The sequence below is a fragment of the Bombina bombina genome, chromosome 9 (assembly GCF_027579735.1).
Source record: "Bombina bombina isolate aBomBom1 chromosome 9, aBomBom1.pri, whole genome shotgun sequence".
NCBI lineage: Eukaryota > Metazoa > Chordata > Amphibia > Anura > Bombinatoridae > Bombina > Bombina bombina.
In genome coordinates, this window is record NC_069507.1 from 75,968,020 (window position 1) to 75,986,582 (window position 18,563).

The window sequence follows — 18,563 nt, forward strand, 5'->3', positions numbered from 1 at the left end:
AGGTCTGTTTCTGGAGCATTGATAGCTCAGAGAGTTTAGCAATACATTTAATTTCCTTAATAGCATTGTAAACTGCATAACATTCTGGGCTGCAGAAAATTTTAAATGACCCTTGATTAAGAATGTATTATAAGAAACTATAAAATATCCAAGTTTCAGAAATGACAGCTTACAAATATACGTTTTATCTATCTATCATCTATCTCTCTGTTCATCCAGCCTATTTATAGGTTCTATAAATGACTTGCTAATGTAGTGGGTCTGGTACCATGTTCACCTTCTGCACTCCCAGTAGTTACCCATATAGACCCCTCAAATAGGCATTGCAACAGCTAGTAACCACTACAATAGTGAGCAACTGTTTGCACTGGTTATGATGTAAGGCAAATATATCTGATGTCAACAGGGAAAATGTCATGTATTCGTTATCTAAATATAATTCAGTGGATTATAAATTTCCACTGGAGCAGAGGTACTTACTTGTACATCAGTATGTTGCATATTGGTTTCATCACTAATTGTACATCTAGTGTTGTGCTGCAAAAAAGTGACTTTGTAGATAACGTATAATAATAATTTTCAGTTATAAGATAATCTATCTAATTAGTATACACAAATGGATTTTGTGGGTTGATATTTTGTAAGCATAACTAAGGAACTAATGCTAAATCTCCATCACATGTATCTCCTATAGTTAATTTGCCAATGTGTTTTATTCAAGTAAACTGTATAATTAGTATAATAGTATTTTAACTGTAGTTTAAAGGGACATAATACTCATATGCTAAATCACTTGAAACTGATGCAGTATAACTGTAAAAAGCTGACAGGAAAATATCACCTGAGCATCTCTATGTAAAAAAGGAAGATATTTTACCTCACAATTTCCTCAGCTCAGCAGAGTAAGTTCTGTTTAAAAAGTTATACTCAGCTGCTCCCAGCTGCAGGAAAAAAAAATAAAAAAAAAATGAAGAAATGAACAGCAGCCAATCAGCATCAGCAGTGCTGAGGTCATGAACTCTTACTGTGATCTCATGAGATTTGACTTAACTCTCATGAGATTTCATAGTAAGCTTCCTTTACCTGATTGGTGAAATAATATGAGAGTTCACGAGGCTCATCCTTTCAGCTGTCCCAGGACAGACACACTAAAATGCTGCTTAGAAATCCTTTACAATGGGATGTGGCTACTGAGGAACTTTTGAGGTAAAATATCTTTCTTTTTTACATAGAGATGTTCAGGTGATATTTTCTAGACAGCTTTTTACAGCTATGCTGCATCACTTTCAAGTGTTTAAACATTTGGGTATTATGGCCCTTTAATTATAAGTGTTTTTACAATCCACTAATATTTATCATTTTGAAAATATAGAGCAAAACATTTTTTTAATTTTCTGTGTTCGTCCTTGTTTCGCATCCTCATTCCAAAGCTATCCAATCTGCCTATTAAATATATTACAGACTTAAGCTGTTTATAGGAATGTTCTGAATATCAGCAAAATTCTTTCTATCCTTTGATTATATTCATCTTCCATTATAGGTTGATTTTGGCTTTGCAAAGAAAATAGGATTTGGTAAAAAAACATGGACGTTTTGTGGAACCCCAGAATATGTAGCTCCAGAGATCATCCTGAATAAAGGTCATGACATTTCAGCAGACTACTGGTCATTGGGAATCTTAATGTATGAGCTCCTGACTGGCAGGTATGAGCATCGAGACTGAAAGTGACGATAAAAATAGAAAAGCAAATCACAGAATATTTCTGCTTTTGTCACTTTGATTATAGCACTCGAAATAGCAAGACTTGGCTAAAATCACCGTAAAGAAGTGTTTTTCAAATCCAGTACTCAAGTTCCCCCTAACAGGCCAGATTTTCATGATATCTGAACTAGAGCACAAATGAAACAATCAGCTGATGGATGAGAGCAGGTTAGTAACCAGGGTTACTGGTCAGCTGATTATTTCACCTGTGCTCTAGTTCAGATATCTTGTAATAGGCTGCTTATTCAAAAGTGCACAAATATTTGAAATATGAAAGAACGCATTAACTTTTTCTGCGAAAAAATAACAAAAGCGGTGTAGAGACCCTTATTGAAAAACATGCAAGATCGTCAACTTGCTTGAAAGCCGCTGTAGTCATATGTGTGGCTCTTTGCGCGACACATGAAGTTTGCAGCAAGAAATAAAGCCTGTAATATTGTACACCTCAGGCAGCCATATTGGATTGGAAATGCTATTTAAAAAGCAAGCAAGGCTAAAAACATGTTTCCATTCCTGCTACAAATGTTCTCCATCTGCTTGGGGAAGTGCAGAAAACATTTGTTCCATATGTTTAATTTTAATATTACTAGGTTCTTAAAAGTACATGAACCCCAGTATTTTTTTCATGATTGAGATAGAGGATACAATTCATATTTTTATTTCACATTACTTCTATTATCGTGGAATACCTAGGTAGGTAGTGTGCACGTGTCTGGTGAACTACATTTAAACAGTTTTGCTAGAATGCTTTTGAGCACTAAATGGCAGCAGTGTTTGCACAATTTACAACATTGTAAAAAGCATTTTTGCAAAACTTCTGCCTCATAGAGCTCCAGACACATGCATTCTCCCTAGTCTACCTACCTGATTTTTAACAAAGGATACCAAGATAATAAATTACATTTTATAATAGAAGTAAATTGCAAATTTTTTTTACACTTGGGGTCCAATTCACCAAAGTGCGAGCGGACATGATACAATGTAGTGTATCATGTCCGCCGACATTGATAAATGCCGACAGCATATGCTGTCGGCATTTATCGTTGCACAAGCAGTTCTTGTGAACTCTTTGTGCAATGGCACCCCCTGCAGATTCGTGGCGAATCAGCCGATCGTATAGGATGGGGCAGATTGATGTCCGCAGCCTCAGAGCAGATGGACAAGTTATGGAGCAGTGGTCTTTAGACTGCTGCTTCATAACTGATGTTTCCGGCAAACCTGAAGGCTCGTGCAGAAACAGGGGCATCAAGCTCCATTCGGAGCTTGAAAATTTGGCGCCTTGATCTGAGTCATGAAAGAAAAAAATCATGTCTCTTAAAAGTGAAGATCATCTTTGATGAATGAAAGCCCGGTTTTTAAAAATACTATTAAAAACAGGGGCACTTTCATTCATCAAAGTTTACAAAGCAGCTTTTTTGTTTAAAAATTTACCTCTCTCCTCTTCACAGCCGGAGCAGCTTCCTCCGCCCGCAAAACCTCTCTTCATACATCAGTTATGAAGAATCCAACTTCCTCCAATCACGGCATGGCCTCAGGCAATGTTTGCTCTGGGGGGGAAGCTGTTATTGGAGGAAGCTGAATTCGTCATTGCTGACGTATGAAGAGAGGATCTGCGGGCGGGGGAAGCTGCTCCAGCTGTGAAGAGGAGAGAGGTATTTTTTTAATAAAACGGCTGCTTTGTAAACTTTGATGAATGGAAGTGCCCATGTTTTAAATAGTATTTTTTAAAACCGAGCTTTCATTCATCAAAGTTGACCTTCACTTTAATTGCAGTTTGGGAACATTTATACTTAGTGTATTAACACAAGAAAATCATGTTGATAACTAAAATCTATTTATAAGTAAAATGTTCTAACAATATTTGTAATGAATGTGTAAGATATAAAATGTAATAATAAATAATAGTGTACCTCTAATGGATTACCAGCTAAACCTGAAGCTGTTTGGTTGAAGACCATTTAAATCAGTGATAGTCAACTTCCTTACACATGGGAGCCGCAGATCGATATTGTAAAAGCCTTAAGGGCCGCAGATAAATGTGTGGCAATTAAACACACAAAAAGTAATATTTCCTAAAAATGACCCAGATCCATATTTAGGTATGGTTGCAGGGTACCATCTATCTGCTGTTATCCCAACCAGAAGGTTCTTTTGAATTGCAACCATCTTGTTTTCCTAACCACCAGAAGTTGCCAAAGCACACAGTTTTATTTCTGCTCTTTCCTGATCAAAACATCTATGGTAAATCATTCTAAATTCTGCTCTTTTCTTGGAGGCTGTAAAATGGAGAGGGCTGCATGAGGCCCTGGGCCACCCGTTGGTCATCCCTGATTTAAATCAATAACATAGATTAGGTGTGTAGCAATTGATTTTATATGTGTTGAATTCTCACCTACTGCTCTTTTTTTAGCCCACCTTTCTCAGGTCCAGACCCCATGAAGACTTACAACATTATATTAAGAGGAATTGACATGATTGAATTTCCAAAGAAGATAACCAAAAATGCTGCTAACCTAATAAAAAAACTATGCAGGTAGATTTATAATTGTCATCAGACATTACCCAGAATTTCAATGCTTTAATTACGTTGAAGTGAATCTATTGCTAAAATAAACTATTTTTTTTTTTAACCAGGGACAATCCGTCAGAAAGATTAGGAAACTTGAAAAATGGAGTGAAAGATATCCAAAAGCACAAGTAAGTATCTGTTGTACATTCTTTACTGCAAGAAGTGGGACAACAAAACTATATGAGATGCTCTTTAAAATAATGGGGGGGGGGGCAACTCTTCCCTTAAGCAGCAAGCAAGTATAAAGTAAAATAAAATATGGTTACTGGGAAAATGATTAACCATTTTACCATTTGAACATGTACATATACGTTACATGGTCCTGGATTTTAAGGACCTTACTGACGTGTATACACATCCAGATGTTCTCAAGATATGTGGCCTTCTCAGAGTACAGATTTTTTCAAATACCTGACGTGCATCTCATAGCTTGTGTTGTAGTATAAATGTATGAGGTCACAGAGCCCCCTGAACCAACCAGAGACATTGTAACACAGAAAAGTTGGTAAATTATCAAAAGCTAAACTTTGGCTTCTGCCATGCATAACACCCATGGTCTTTAGAAGTTTAAAGAAGAAAATAATTTAGGACATCTATGTCTATACCAAACTGTATCTTACTGTTTATTACAACAGTTATCAATGTTAGCATACGTTGTGTTCTATACTTTGGTCCCTAACTCTTCCTGCCTCTACACCTGGCCCATTCATGTGTTGCAAAGATTAACACATGTGTTGCATTTTACCTCTTTTTTTTTTGTATATGCTCCAATTTATGGTTCCTTTACATAATTTCCTTAATTACAACCTCTGCCTCCTTAACTATAAATTTTCATGTTCATTGTCTTGATTATCCCAGTAATCTTTCACTATCTGTCCATTTCTACCGCAGATGTTTAACATACCAGCATTTGGCCATTATGTCATCTCTACACTCTTGTGCCCTCTGCATCTTACCATCCCTTTTTGTATTTACACACTCTATATCCACCCTGCTGCCAAACTGCATCATGGCATTGTAACCTCTTATACACTGTTTGTATCATTCAATCTCAACCCCCTTTTCCCACTACACCCTCAATTACAAACAGAAAGAGAAGCAGTCTGACAAATATGAACAGCTCAGTGGCTTCTTCTATATGTGCATTTCACAGAGGAAAACTTTCCTGAAGTATATCAGTCTGAACCCACCTAACAAGGTCAGTCCAGACCCAAAATACTAGGCAATTCTCCTTTTAGCAATGGAAATAGCAACCCCAGATGATCGCTTCAGCCTCCTTTGGGCCTCATGATTGAGGTGCAACCATATCTCTCTAAGCACACTGGGCAAAGAGTCCATGTTTGATTTCCCCCATCACCCTTAGGGAGACTTTCCACTGCATCCTGTCTTTAGTGTTCTCATTAACTCTACTACATCAACTACAGCAATACATTAAAAATTAAAAGTTGCAATTATTTATTCTTTATTTAAACAACTAATATACTTTAAAAATGCATTTACATGTTGTTCTCAAGCTAAACTTTGCTTTTAATACGTCATTATATCTAGTGTTTATTTATTATTTATTTTATTATTATTATTATACTTTTATGAAGCGGCAACATATTCTGCATCTCTGTCCATGGGTACAATTCACTTAAGCTAAAGAATTATATAAAACTTTGAAGATACAGGACAAAATTTGACAAACACATACAGGAGGAATTGAGGGCCCTATTCCCGTGGGAACTTACAATCTAGACGGATAGGAGGTTGGGAAACAGGAGGTGAAGACTGCAAGAGTGAGAAAGAAGTTAATACAGAGAGTTGAAGATGCAAGGAGCATGTAATTGTTAGATCTTAGTGGGCGGGCTGGAGTATACTTGTTGATTAGAGAGGATAGGTAGAGGGGAGCGGTATTGGTGAGAGCTTTGTATGTAAGGGTGAGGATTTTGAATTTAATTCTGCATTGAATCCCTTTAAGTTTTCAGAAGCTCCGTAGTTTTATTTTCTCATCAAAAGAAATTCATTTTTTGACCTATATTTGTACAATGCAAGAATTTACTCCAGGGAAAATTGTAGAGTCCCTTCAATTTGCCTTCTTATTTTTCATGTTAAGGTTATCCGGCTCTGAGGTTGAGAAATTAAATGGTATACTAATCTAACTTTATTCTAACAACTTATTTAATATGTATCAATTTTTAATATTTGGTTTAATTTCCACAGCTGCTTTAACAAAAGAAAAACTTTCAGAAATTGAAACAGTAAAATTATGGTAGATTTTTGAAATACCTTTTAAAGGAATAGTCTAGTCAAAATTAAACTTTGATGATTCAGAGCATGCAATTTTAAGCAACTTTTTAATTCACTCCTATTATCAATTTTTCTTCATTCTCTTGCTATCTTTATTTGAATGTAACCTTAGGAGACGTACCATTTTTGATTCAGCACCTGGGTAGCGCTTGCTGATTGGTGGCTACATGTAGACCCTGGCTCCTATGCTTACATTCTTTTTCAAATAAAGAAACCAAAAGAATGAAGAAAAAAATTTGCAAATCTCCTTAAAGGGACAGTCAAGTATAAATTAAACTTTCATTATTCAGATAGGACTTTTAATTTTAATTGACTTTCCAATTTACTTTTATCATCAATTTTGCTTTTTTCTCCTGGTATTCTTAGTTTAAACTAAACATAGGTAGGCTCATATGCTAATTTCTAAGCCTTTGAGGGCTGCCTCTTATCACATGCTTTTTAAATCTCTTTTCAACACAAAGAGACAGAAAGTACACATGGGCCATATAGATAACACTATGTTCAGGCACGGGGGGTTATTTAAGATTTAGCACAAAACAATTCTAAATTTAAGACAATAGATAATAAACAGTCACAGTCATGTGATCAGGGGGCTGGAAGAAGGTTCCTAGATACAAGGTAATCACAGAGGTAAAAAGTATATTAATATAACTGTGTTGGTTATGCAAAACTGGGGAATGGGTAATAAAGAAATGATCTACCTTTTAAAACAATAACAATTATATGGTTGACTGTCCCTTTAAAGGAATAGTCTAGTCAAAATTAAAGATAGAGCATGCAATTTTAAGCAAAGAAAGGTAATACTTAAAGAAAAAAAAAATCTTTCCAATGTGATCTTAAAATTCCATCTTACATTTACTATCTGTTTTCCTCTTTCAGATGGTTTGAAGGCTTTAATTGGGAAGGTTTAAGAAAAGGCACACTGACACCTCCTATAGTACCAAGTGTAAGTATTTTAGCTTGTATTCTGTTGGTGATAGAAATATTGTAATTGTTTGAAATATTCAAAAAAGAAAATATTAGTCTTAATTGTGCAAAGCAAAATGCAAGAAATATATACTTAGTGTCTCTTATTTATAAAATGAAATGGTCTCAGTTGCTGTCACTGTCAGAGTCACTTAGCATTTCTGAAGATCCAAAATACCATGTGACCATGATAGTGAACGTGACACACAAAGGTCAATGTCACTGTCAGAGTCTCTTGACATTTCTGCCTATTCAAAATGTCTTGTGACCATGATAATGATTATGACCAACAAAGGTCACTGCCAGAGTCACTGGGGAAGAGCTGAGGATCTTTATTTCCTTAGGCTTTTAAAAGAAACAAAGAAAGTCTAATTATTAAGCTAAATTTGAGTGTATTTCTTTAATTACTTTATTTATCCCAATAACTTAATTACAAAGACAGGAATTCAAAGTATTAGTTAATAATACTACTAATAATAATAGTAGTAATAATAATAAAGAATAATGTATAACTAGAGGATCTCTGTAGGATTATAACAGTTTCTTCATGCAAACCATATTTAGTGAAATTTAACATCTAATTATTCCAAATTTTAGAGGAAATTTGTTTCCCCCGAATATTCGTTGCCTGCACTATTCGGTTTTTGTTTCAAAATTTTCATAAAACATTTACATTATTTTTCATTAAACAAATGAAAATGTTTCAAAGCTACACGTGAAAAGTTTATCTGTAGCTACAATACTTACCCTAATGCACTCTGGAGAGCGTGGTACCTGATCATTTTCTTGCCAGATTCCTGGCTGCGCCAACAGGAGGCTTAACTGTTCAACTCCCAGAACCTGCACTAAAGTTAGCGCAGGTCCTGGGTGCCGAACGCGATAAGCCTCCTGTTAGCGCAGCCAGGGACCTGGCAAGAAAAGGATCAGGTTACTGCACTCTGCGTTAAGGTAAGTATTAAGCCTTTAAAAGTAATTTAGAGAAAAGAAAGAAATACTAATGAATTTGATCAGTATTTTTTCATTTTCTTTAAATTTTACTGGTACATTCATTCAAGTATCTGTTTTAGTTTACGAAAAAGAAAATCAATTTTCGGTACGAATGTGCATTTATCTAGTTTGCATTTTAGAATGGTGATTGTTTTGGATGGTTACATTTATTGTGTTTAAAATAAATAAATAAAAATGTAAAATAAATTTTAACTTTTTAAAAATAAAATAGAAACTATTTTTAAATTCTAGCTAAATTGAAATTCAACTGCAAAAAAATTGGATGGAATAGAAGTGATAAATAAACATCAATGCATCACTTCCAGTCCTGTATTATGACCTTAAAGGTTGATTATTATTTATTTTTTGTGGGGGGGTTATTATAGTAGAAGGTAGTATTTATAGTAGCACTTTGTTTATTTCCTCAATTACCAAGCCTCCATATTTCCATGTGCATAATCTTGTGATAACTACATGAAAATGAATAATTGAATAATACCTATTCTACTAGTGTTTGTTTATATCCAGGTTCCTTACAATCTCCATTCTTCTGTTCTCAAAAAAATGTATTAAAATATACAAAGATACATTTTTTTATGATAAAAAGTTGTAGTACACCAGTAAAATCAAATTCCTTCTTCCTTGGTTTAATGCAATGGCTTGTCATGTGATGAATGTCTTATGTTGCAATAGGGAATACATCCATTTTTGTCACCTGTACTTTGTTTTTTGTTTACAAACTGTCAATATTTAGCTCATTTCTAAAGTATTAAGTACAGCAATAAAATTATGAAAAATGAGAGGTAATTTTAATAAAAATATACATTACTTATTATTTTAAGTCTATAACTAAGGCATACACTGCCGAAACGCGTCAAACAATAGTTATGCTGTTGGTCTTTCATGACCATCTGTATATTTTTCTTTTTTATATTAATGTTCTCTTTTTAATAAAATGTACCTCACTTCATGCTTGGAGGTTCGCTCTTTTTTGTGGTTTTTGGAGTGCTTATAATTTTGAGTGTAAGGGAATTAATAAAGATAACTGAAAAAAAAGTATTCCTTTTTGGCTTGGCAGGTTGCATCACCAACAGATACAAGCAACTTCGACAGCTTTCCAGAAGACAATGATGACCCACCTCCTGATGACAACTCAGGATGGGATGTAGACTTTTAATGCATTTTTCATACCTGCTTCTGCCTTGCTGAAGACAGCTTTCCTGAGATGTGGCTGCCAAGAAAAATGAAAAAAAAAAAGAAGGAACAGGGGAAGAAAAGAGCTCGGGGTCACCACGATGCCTTGATTGATGCTGCTACAGTAACTACAGTGGCATTAGGACTTATTGCTAGACAACAATATGCTCTTTAACATGTTTTATGTTCGACCTTAACATAGCAGTTGACATGGTGGTCCTGAAGCAAAAGTCCCTTAATAATTAAAAAAAACATGCTTTCTATAACAGTGATAATTTTACACATTATTTAAAAATATAGAATAACCATTTTTAAAATTATTCATAAATTGAAACTAGCGATTTCCATAAAAAGGAATAATTTATTTCCAAACAATAGTCCGAGGAGTGCAGGATGACCTCTTCCTTGGTGTGTATGAACTGGGAAACTTACTGCAGGTCAGCGTATTTATTAAAGTATTCCCTAACTGTGCCCTGCTGAAATAAAAATATATAGTGAGATTTTATTTGTTATTCTTTTTAACCTTGAAAATAATTACATGTATTAAAGAATATGTTGATAATCCCCATACATTGTGAGGACCACTTTACCATCTGGTCATTATATTCATGAGTTTTCTTTCAATGTTTTGTTAATGACAAGACTGAATGTTAACCTTTATTTTGTCTTTTTTTTTAGAGTTATCTTAATAAAAGCACAACTGCTACACATGCTGTTGAAAACTATGAAGGATAATATGGGTTCATTCATTCTCATTTAGATGTTTGAACACAGTTTGTCCATGTTTTATTTAGAAAGGAGACCATGAAAAATGTTAAGCAGGGAAATGTAAAATTATATTCATCTCTAGTAATGAAAAATGATAGTACATTTCAGATTTAAATATTTCTGCACTCAAAGAGGCACCAATATATTGATTTATAATACATGGTGCATTAATTTGGTAACAACATATTTAATATTTATTTAGTCCTGATTGCAGAATAATGGCAGAATTTTTTCTCTGCCATGTATTTCAGGTTGTGTGCAATATGGTAGACATATAGGATAGCAATAATCAAGTGTCCATCCCTTGTATTGCGTCGACTCTTGATATATCCTGACCTCAAGATTCTAGGTATGACATAAAAATGAACGTGACAGTCACTATCAGCTTCCAAATTTCCCTTAAATGGCCTTTATGTGAACAACACAGTAGACTGAAAATGTACATTTATACTGTAGAATTAATTTACAAAGCAAATATAGTAACATATGAATTGTCCTTTTGATCCATATGTTTACTCCATTTTTACTAGTAAAAATAAACAAGTGTGTTGAATACTAAATGAGAATATTATAGCTACAATATAAAAAAACATAAAAACTATAATATTAAAGAGAGGGTCTTAAACACTCAGTAACCCATAATGGTCAATGACAAATAAGCTCTTTTAACAATATCTAGGTGCTATGTATATACTGAGTCTACATATACAACTGTTATGATAGCTATGTTTAATTATTCTAGTATGTAAAAGATTAATATGGAAAATATTCCACTTTTTATTTAATGTCATGTTTTTGGTCATTCTTTTAATATGGTACGATACATTGATGATTTTTAATTTGTGAAACTATGAAAGATAACTTATGTTTAGTTGGTTACATGATTACATTTATACCAAAGTTCAGTTGAACCATAATATAGTAATTAACACTTATAACATAAAATCTGACCCACTAATAAGTAATTTTTACTTACATATGTGTTTGCAGACTCTCTCTTAGGGAGGTTGGTTGCTTCTCTGATAAATAATAAATAGCTTAAAAATACTGAATTAGGTAAGTGTGAAATATACTCAACATTACATTGATATAGATTTATAGAGAAGCCAGTTCCACTATACAAGTTATGTGTATCAAATAATAGTGCTTTTAGTGTCCATATGTAGCAATAATGCCAAGGTAGGTTAAACTACAATATCAACACAAGGATTATTACCTATACATTTTAATGTGTGCTAAATAAAGTGTGTATAAGCAAAAATTACAAGAATACAATATATAGTAACTTCCTTGACATAAATAATAAGCATTTTTGCTTAGTTTATACTTCCAATACTTTAATGCACCATGTTTGGATAATTCCAAACAAAATTAGGATATCACTATATAGTACAATTTACTGTACAAACTCCTAGTGTAATAATCTGTCCAAAGAAAAGAGTATTAAGTTATTTTGTAATTCTTTTCAACTGTAGATTTTAGTTAAGGCTTTTAATTGCTTTGAGAAAAAAATGGGACATTATCATTGGCATAATCTCACATTTTCATTTGATGTTTATTTATTGCATGTTGTACATTTTTTTTATAACATAAGAATAACATAATAGAAAAGTATTAGTATAGGTAAATGATCTATAAGGTAGAAACGAATATCTACATTCTTCTTATAAGAAACAGTTTCTTCTTTTGCTATTTTTTCTGCTGTACACAATTAGAATAATACAGCTTATTGAAAGTATTACAGTAAATAACTGTTCTAAAGCAAATGAATGTATTTTTGTTTTATTTGCCCCAGTGTTATTAAATGATAAGTTGTTTTTTTGCCATATTAAATCAAATACTAAAGATTAAAAAAATAAACACATTAAATCAACAAGTATTGATATAAAAATTGTGCAGTAGTGTATGTAGCAGATCAATTGTTGAAATAAGTCAGGATTAACAAAAGAGCATAGCAACATTCATCATACCATACACTGTCATAACTTAACAACCTCTAGTCTATAAAAAAAAGTTGATTATGAAGTAGATCAATTGCTAGTAAATGTTATATCTAATATCAGCTATGAGGGTTAAATTTTGATACATTTTGCATACATCTTAAAGGGATACTAAACCCACATTTTTTCTTTAATGATTCAGATAGAGCATGCAATTTTAGCCACCATTCAGCAAGCGCTATCCAGAGTGCTGAACCAAAAATGGGACGGCTCCTAAGCTTTACATTCTTGCTTTTCAAATTAAGATAGCAAGAGAACGAAAAACATTTAATAATAGGAGTAAATTAGAAAGTTGTTTAAAATTACATTCGCTATCTGAATCATGAAAGAAAAAAAAATGGGTTTAATATCCATTAAATTACAGAGAACTCAATTCAAAACAAAAATAACACCTTATCAATAACACAACTGATTTTGTAATTGCAAGCTTTCTATTATTAGACCAGTTTTGTGTTCAACTTTGGTCACTGTAGAAGTTCTCATGTATTTAAAGCTTTGGGATACGTTCTAAGTAATAACTCCAGATTACACTGTTTAATACATTTTAAACTTTTTCTTCTTAACCCTCTGTTGTTTGAGCAATTGCCAAAAACAACAAAAAAATGTTGATAATTTAGTTAAAAAATACCCTATAATACACTATGTTTCGCACAAAATATAAATTAGGATTGTACGAGTCAACTTTCCTTCTTTACTTTTGTGGCTCTGTCTTGCGATTCATTTTTCAAATATTGCTTATATTGATTAATTGGCTTTTTAAGTCAAAGGATATTATGTACTGGGTCTGTTGTCCAGAAAGGCATTTTAAAACATTATTATGCCATTTAAGGCAAACGTGCAATGCTTCAATTAGGTGTAAGTTAATTAAGATTTATGGAACATAGTTGGAAGTCTGGCTAAAAAAATAATGGCTAATCTTACATTAAAGGTCATTTTATGACAACACTTTATTGGGAGTTTACAAATATTTGTGCTCTTTAAATGGAAGGGAAAGTAAAATTTCACTCATAGATGAATCCAGGAAAATATGAATTAATAATTAACAGGTTTTAGGTTTTGACAGTCTCACTTTATCACTTCCATTCCTTGTACTTCATTATTAATGTACATTATTATCATCATATTTATTTGTATTTATGTGATCACTTAAGAACTCATCTCCTCAAATGTAATTTGACGGTCACCATTGAATATTCAAGGAACAGAGGTAAAAATAAAAATTCTTCCTATTTTGCATTATCTATTATTTTACCTTACATAATTGTAGGACCACAGACAAGTAATATATTTGTGTAAATATATATTTTTGAGCATTATTAATTCTTTATTCAGTAGTTTGTGGCATTATTTATTCATTTTTTTCTGATTTGTACTTTGTTGTGTTTTATTAAATATGAGTAGACTTGAATTATTGTCAATATTAGTGAATAATGTCAACTTTACTCTGTTCGCCATCTGTCTCATAATTCTTAAACATCACCTGACTATTTTGGCATTGTTATAAGTGCCTTAAATTCATGGCATCCTATAAAGAATAAAAAAAAATTTGTGTTATGCTGCATGAAAAAGACAAACACACCTCAAATCGTCATCCTTTCTAAGCTTGCTGCGTTTTACAGTTCTTTCTGCTGAAACTTTATAAGTCTTTATTATATATTGATGATACAGAATTGATTACCGTGTTCTCTTATTTCTGTTTATTGTACTGGAGTTGTTTATATGTTAATCAAATGCAACATCATTTCTGTGAAATGTTTAAATGTACGTGCAGGTCTAATTAATGTGTGACAAAGGTATTACTGTTATGCTAAGGTGCACATAAAAATATTTCAGTGGTAATGTAAGCATTTAATAGCCACCATATCAAATGTTGTAGTCTGAATTATAAATATCTGTAAGAGGGTACGTTAGTATATAATCTCAGACAACAGGAATCACATGTTAAAGTGTTTGAGCATCTAGATTTGAAATGATCAAACTGTAATGTTTTATTTAAAGTGAGGAAATACTGCATTGTACCTTGTGCTATTTTATTTGTGTTCATAGTTGTAATGGTTGTTCGGTTGGATTGTCAGGAAAGGGATCAAATGACGGGTGAAATGTTGGTTACAACACAAAATTCAAAATGACCTGACATAACAATTTAAGTCATCGTTGTCCAGCATATGGTTAAGGGGAAAGAAAGGAGAGAAGAAAAGAAAGAATAAAGTTAGTAATGGAAGAAAGCATGGGAAAACGCAATACAATAGAAGAATGAGCAGAGGAGGAAAGAAAGGGTGGGATCTTATAGAAGAAAGAAAGAGGAAGGAAAGGAAGGATGAGAGAAAGAAAAGGAATGAAATAAAGGAAGGAGGAACACAGGAAGTAAGGATGGGATTGTATTGATTTATCTACCTTGGTCTACACAATAGTAAAACATAGATAACTGTATCATATTACCAAGCAGATATTTACATTTGGATGAGCCAGATGAACAATACAAAAAAAGTCCATGATGGATCCTTGAGTGACAAGGTTGGACAACCCTGCTTTAAATATGTTCTAGTGAAGTTTAAGAATGCTAAGCCAGTTGTTAAACTGCACAGTCCGTATTCTTCAATACTTTTACTCAAGACATAAGTTATATCTATGTTGAACCTAGGTATAAGTTATTTCAAATTCACCTTACTTCTTTATTTTAATTGTGTACAGGGATTTGCAATTAGCACAAACTTCTTCCAACCGTTGTAAGGATCTCTGCTTTATATGCATCTATAACATTTCCTGTGCACCTTCTGCAACTTCTATAACGTAACTTATGACACATTAAATGGTGTTGAGCTCAGTTTTTCCTACGATGTATTGTACAGATTAAACTAAAGGCTCTACTTGTTTTTCTTATAAAAATAATGTTTTGTACTATTTAAATGTTGTTTTTAAACACAATAAAAAGTGAAAGTCCCTCATCTCCAACAATTACTGATTTAAGTGGCTGTGTATATTTTTTTAAATAAGATTAAGGGGCATATTTATCACGCTGCTCCATAACCTGTCTGCCTGCTCTGAGGCGGCGGACAGAAATCGACCCAATTGAATACGATCGGGTTGATTGACACCCCCTGCTAGCGGCCGATTGGCTGCAAATCTGCAGGAGACTGCATTGGTGCAATGATAAATGCAGACAGTGTATGCTGTCGGCATTTATCGATGTGCAGAGGACATGATCCGCTATATATCAGATCATGTCCGCTCACACCATGATAAATAGGCCCCTATCAGTATTCTTGTTTCAAGGAATTTAATTTGTTTCCTTTTATAAAAACTTTAAAGGAAAGACTAATATACTATGGGCCAGATTACAAGTGGCGCAAGCGATATTGTGTTTATTGCGGCTGTTTGCGTGTGTCGGATGTAGAGCTCATATTACAAGTTGAATATAAACGTGATAAAAGTGCAATTGAATTTAACATGCATAAGGATATCGGGACCTCAGACCTCTGGTTGATTGTTTCTCAAAACAAAAAATTACATTTAAAATTACAGATACACTCATAATAACACTATTTAATTAAAATTATTTTTTTTAAAAAATGCACAAAAACTTTATAGTTATGAGGTCTCAGGTGTTAGAAAAAAATTCATGCAAAGTGCTTTAACATAGAGATACATATATTTACATGTCTATACAGATGTATTTATATTTGTATATACAGACATATAAAAACATACATTCAAGTGTATACATATAGAGACATATATATGTGCATTGGAGCCCTTTCCAATCAAGTAGATAAAAACATGTAATATTCATAGTTAAAGTTTTTAACTATGTATTTACTGTAAATATTTCACATTCCAATGTTCTGCACCTAGCAGAATATGTTCTATGTTTTTATAAATATATGTTCCTATATATATATATATATATATATATATGTACCTATATGTAATTATATATATATATATATATATATATATATATATATATATATATATATATATATATATATATATATTGTACCAAAATACCATCAGATATATATAGAAATATGTATTTATGAATAAATAGAAATTATTCTTCCATATGAAGAACATTGGAATGTGAAATTCATATGTTCATGTCGATTAAGCACACATGAGAATATGTGATCAGGTTTGCGTGCGATTAGAGTGTTAGTTTTTCTCCCCACTTTTTTTGCGCCATTGACTCCTATGGGGAAATGAGTTAACGAGCACTTGATATTGTAAGTTCGTCTTTTTATGTGCATCGAGTTAGCGCGCAAGTGGAAACTTTTTACTTTTAACCTGTAATATGAGGGCTTCCCGATGCACACCAGCTCACTTCTAGCGGAGTTACCGCGTAAGCGGGAGCAATAAATACCGCACCACTCGTAATCTGGCCCTTTATTTAACAGCTGGGTTAGTTCCTGTATCATATTTTTTTATTTTACTTGGTTAGGTCATTTACCTCAGTTATTGGGCTGGAAGATTTGAAATTTGTCTATAGAAAAAAAATGACATTTCACCCGTTATTTGATCGCTATATTTGATGAAACAATCGCATTAGGCTCTCAGTTTGATGCAGCACAGTAAGACAGCAAAATGTAGCAATAAATTCTCATGTGAAATAAATTACAGTAAGATAAAAAGGCTTTTGTGTATATCTACATAGTGGATATTACACATAAATTACTGCAAGACTTTTGTGAGTGCCCAGAAAAAAATAACAGGATATTGTATTTTAAAGCAACGAAATTCCTCTAGAGCATTTAGCAGAGCAGCGTCACTGCTATCTGAGTTCTTGTATATGCAATCCATTTGACACAAGCTCTCCAAATGCGTAGAAAGCAGAACTTTTGAGTGTGTTCTATTTCTCCTATTTTGTAATAAAAAAAAGTTGTGACACTGAGACTTCGAGTGTAGATCAAGAGTTTTCAGTCTTTCAAGCAAAAATACTTTATGAGATGTTGCCTAAATATTCCACTTTCTGCTCTTTTTTAAATGGTCTGTTATTTTGTATATTTATGGGTATATTTCCTTAGGTCTTCTCTTATGCTATATTCTTCAACAAAGTTATATTCTTTTGTTTGTCTGAACACATCTGTCCTCAAATGGTCATTGGCCAGTTGCACTCTTCTGATGTAGATTAATAATTTTCCTTCATATAATGAATTGCTTTTGATCTGCTCTGTATTTTACTTGCAGCCGTATTGCTGAGTGCCTGTTGTATACTTTATAGAGTTGAAATAAAGCGATTACTTTTGAACATTTTTGTTATAATTTTCTGTCTCTGATGTAGCTTTCCTATTTATAAGTCTTAATTAAATATAGCATAACAAATTATAATGCAATAATAAAACGTTCTAGCATAGAGCATTTTCTGTATACACGTTTATATCACTATGTGGAAATAGAGGGCAAAACAACTGTGGCTGAAAATAATACTTAAAGGAACATGATACCCTAATATTAAAGCATGTGGAAGTGATTCAGCATAGCTATAAAAAGCTGACTAGAAAATATCACCTAAAAATCTCTATGTAAAAAAGGAAGATATTTTATCTCAAATGTCCTAAGTATTCACACCCACTGTAAAGAGACTTTAATCAGCCAGTCAGGATGCTTGTCCCAGGACTTGCTAGGGAGTGTGCATCTGTCATGTGCAGACACAGTCATGTTATTTTCCTGTTCAGTTTAAGTAAAATCACATAAGATCACAGCAAAGGCAAAGCATTGCCTCAGAACTACTGATTGGATATTGTTTTTTTCCAACTTGCAGCTGGACAGCAGGTGAAGTATAACTGTTTACACAGCACTTACTCTGGTGAGCTGAAGAAATGTTGATGTAAAATATCTTCCTTTTTTACATAGAGATGCTCAGGTGATATTTTCTTGTCAGCTTTTTGCACTTATGCTGCATCACTTTCACTGATTTAGCATATGAATATTTTGTCCATTTAATACACTTAAACCAGGTTTACATAGTTGCCAATATTCAGCAGTTGCAAAACATTAAAAATATCCCTCCACAATGTCTTGCATTTGT

General features: G+C 33.0%; 1 protein-coding gene across 3 annotated transcripts in view; it reads left to right on the top strand.

Moving 5' to 3' along the window:
* Positions 1 to 17,783, top strand: part of PRKG1 (protein kinase cGMP-dependent 1) — a 1,360,211-nt gene extending 1,342,428 nt beyond the window's left edge. For all 3 annotated transcript variants that reach the window (XM_053692228.1, XM_053692227.1, XM_053692229.1), the window contains 5 exons: positions 1,541 to 1,704; positions 4,173 to 4,295; positions 4,397 to 4,459; positions 7,503 to 7,569; positions 9,655 to 17,783. In XM_053692228.1, coding sequence (XP_053548203.1) covers positions 1,541 to 1,704; positions 4,173 to 4,295; positions 4,397 to 4,459; positions 7,503 to 7,569; positions 9,655 to 9,753 — 516 coding nt within the window. In that variant the 3' untranslated portion in view covers positions 9,754 to 17,783. The remainder of the gene's footprint in view (positions 1 to 1,540; positions 1,705 to 4,172; positions 4,296 to 4,396; positions 4,460 to 7,502; positions 7,570 to 9,654) is intronic.
* The last annotated feature ends 780 nt before the right edge of the window (positions 17,784 to 18,563 follow it).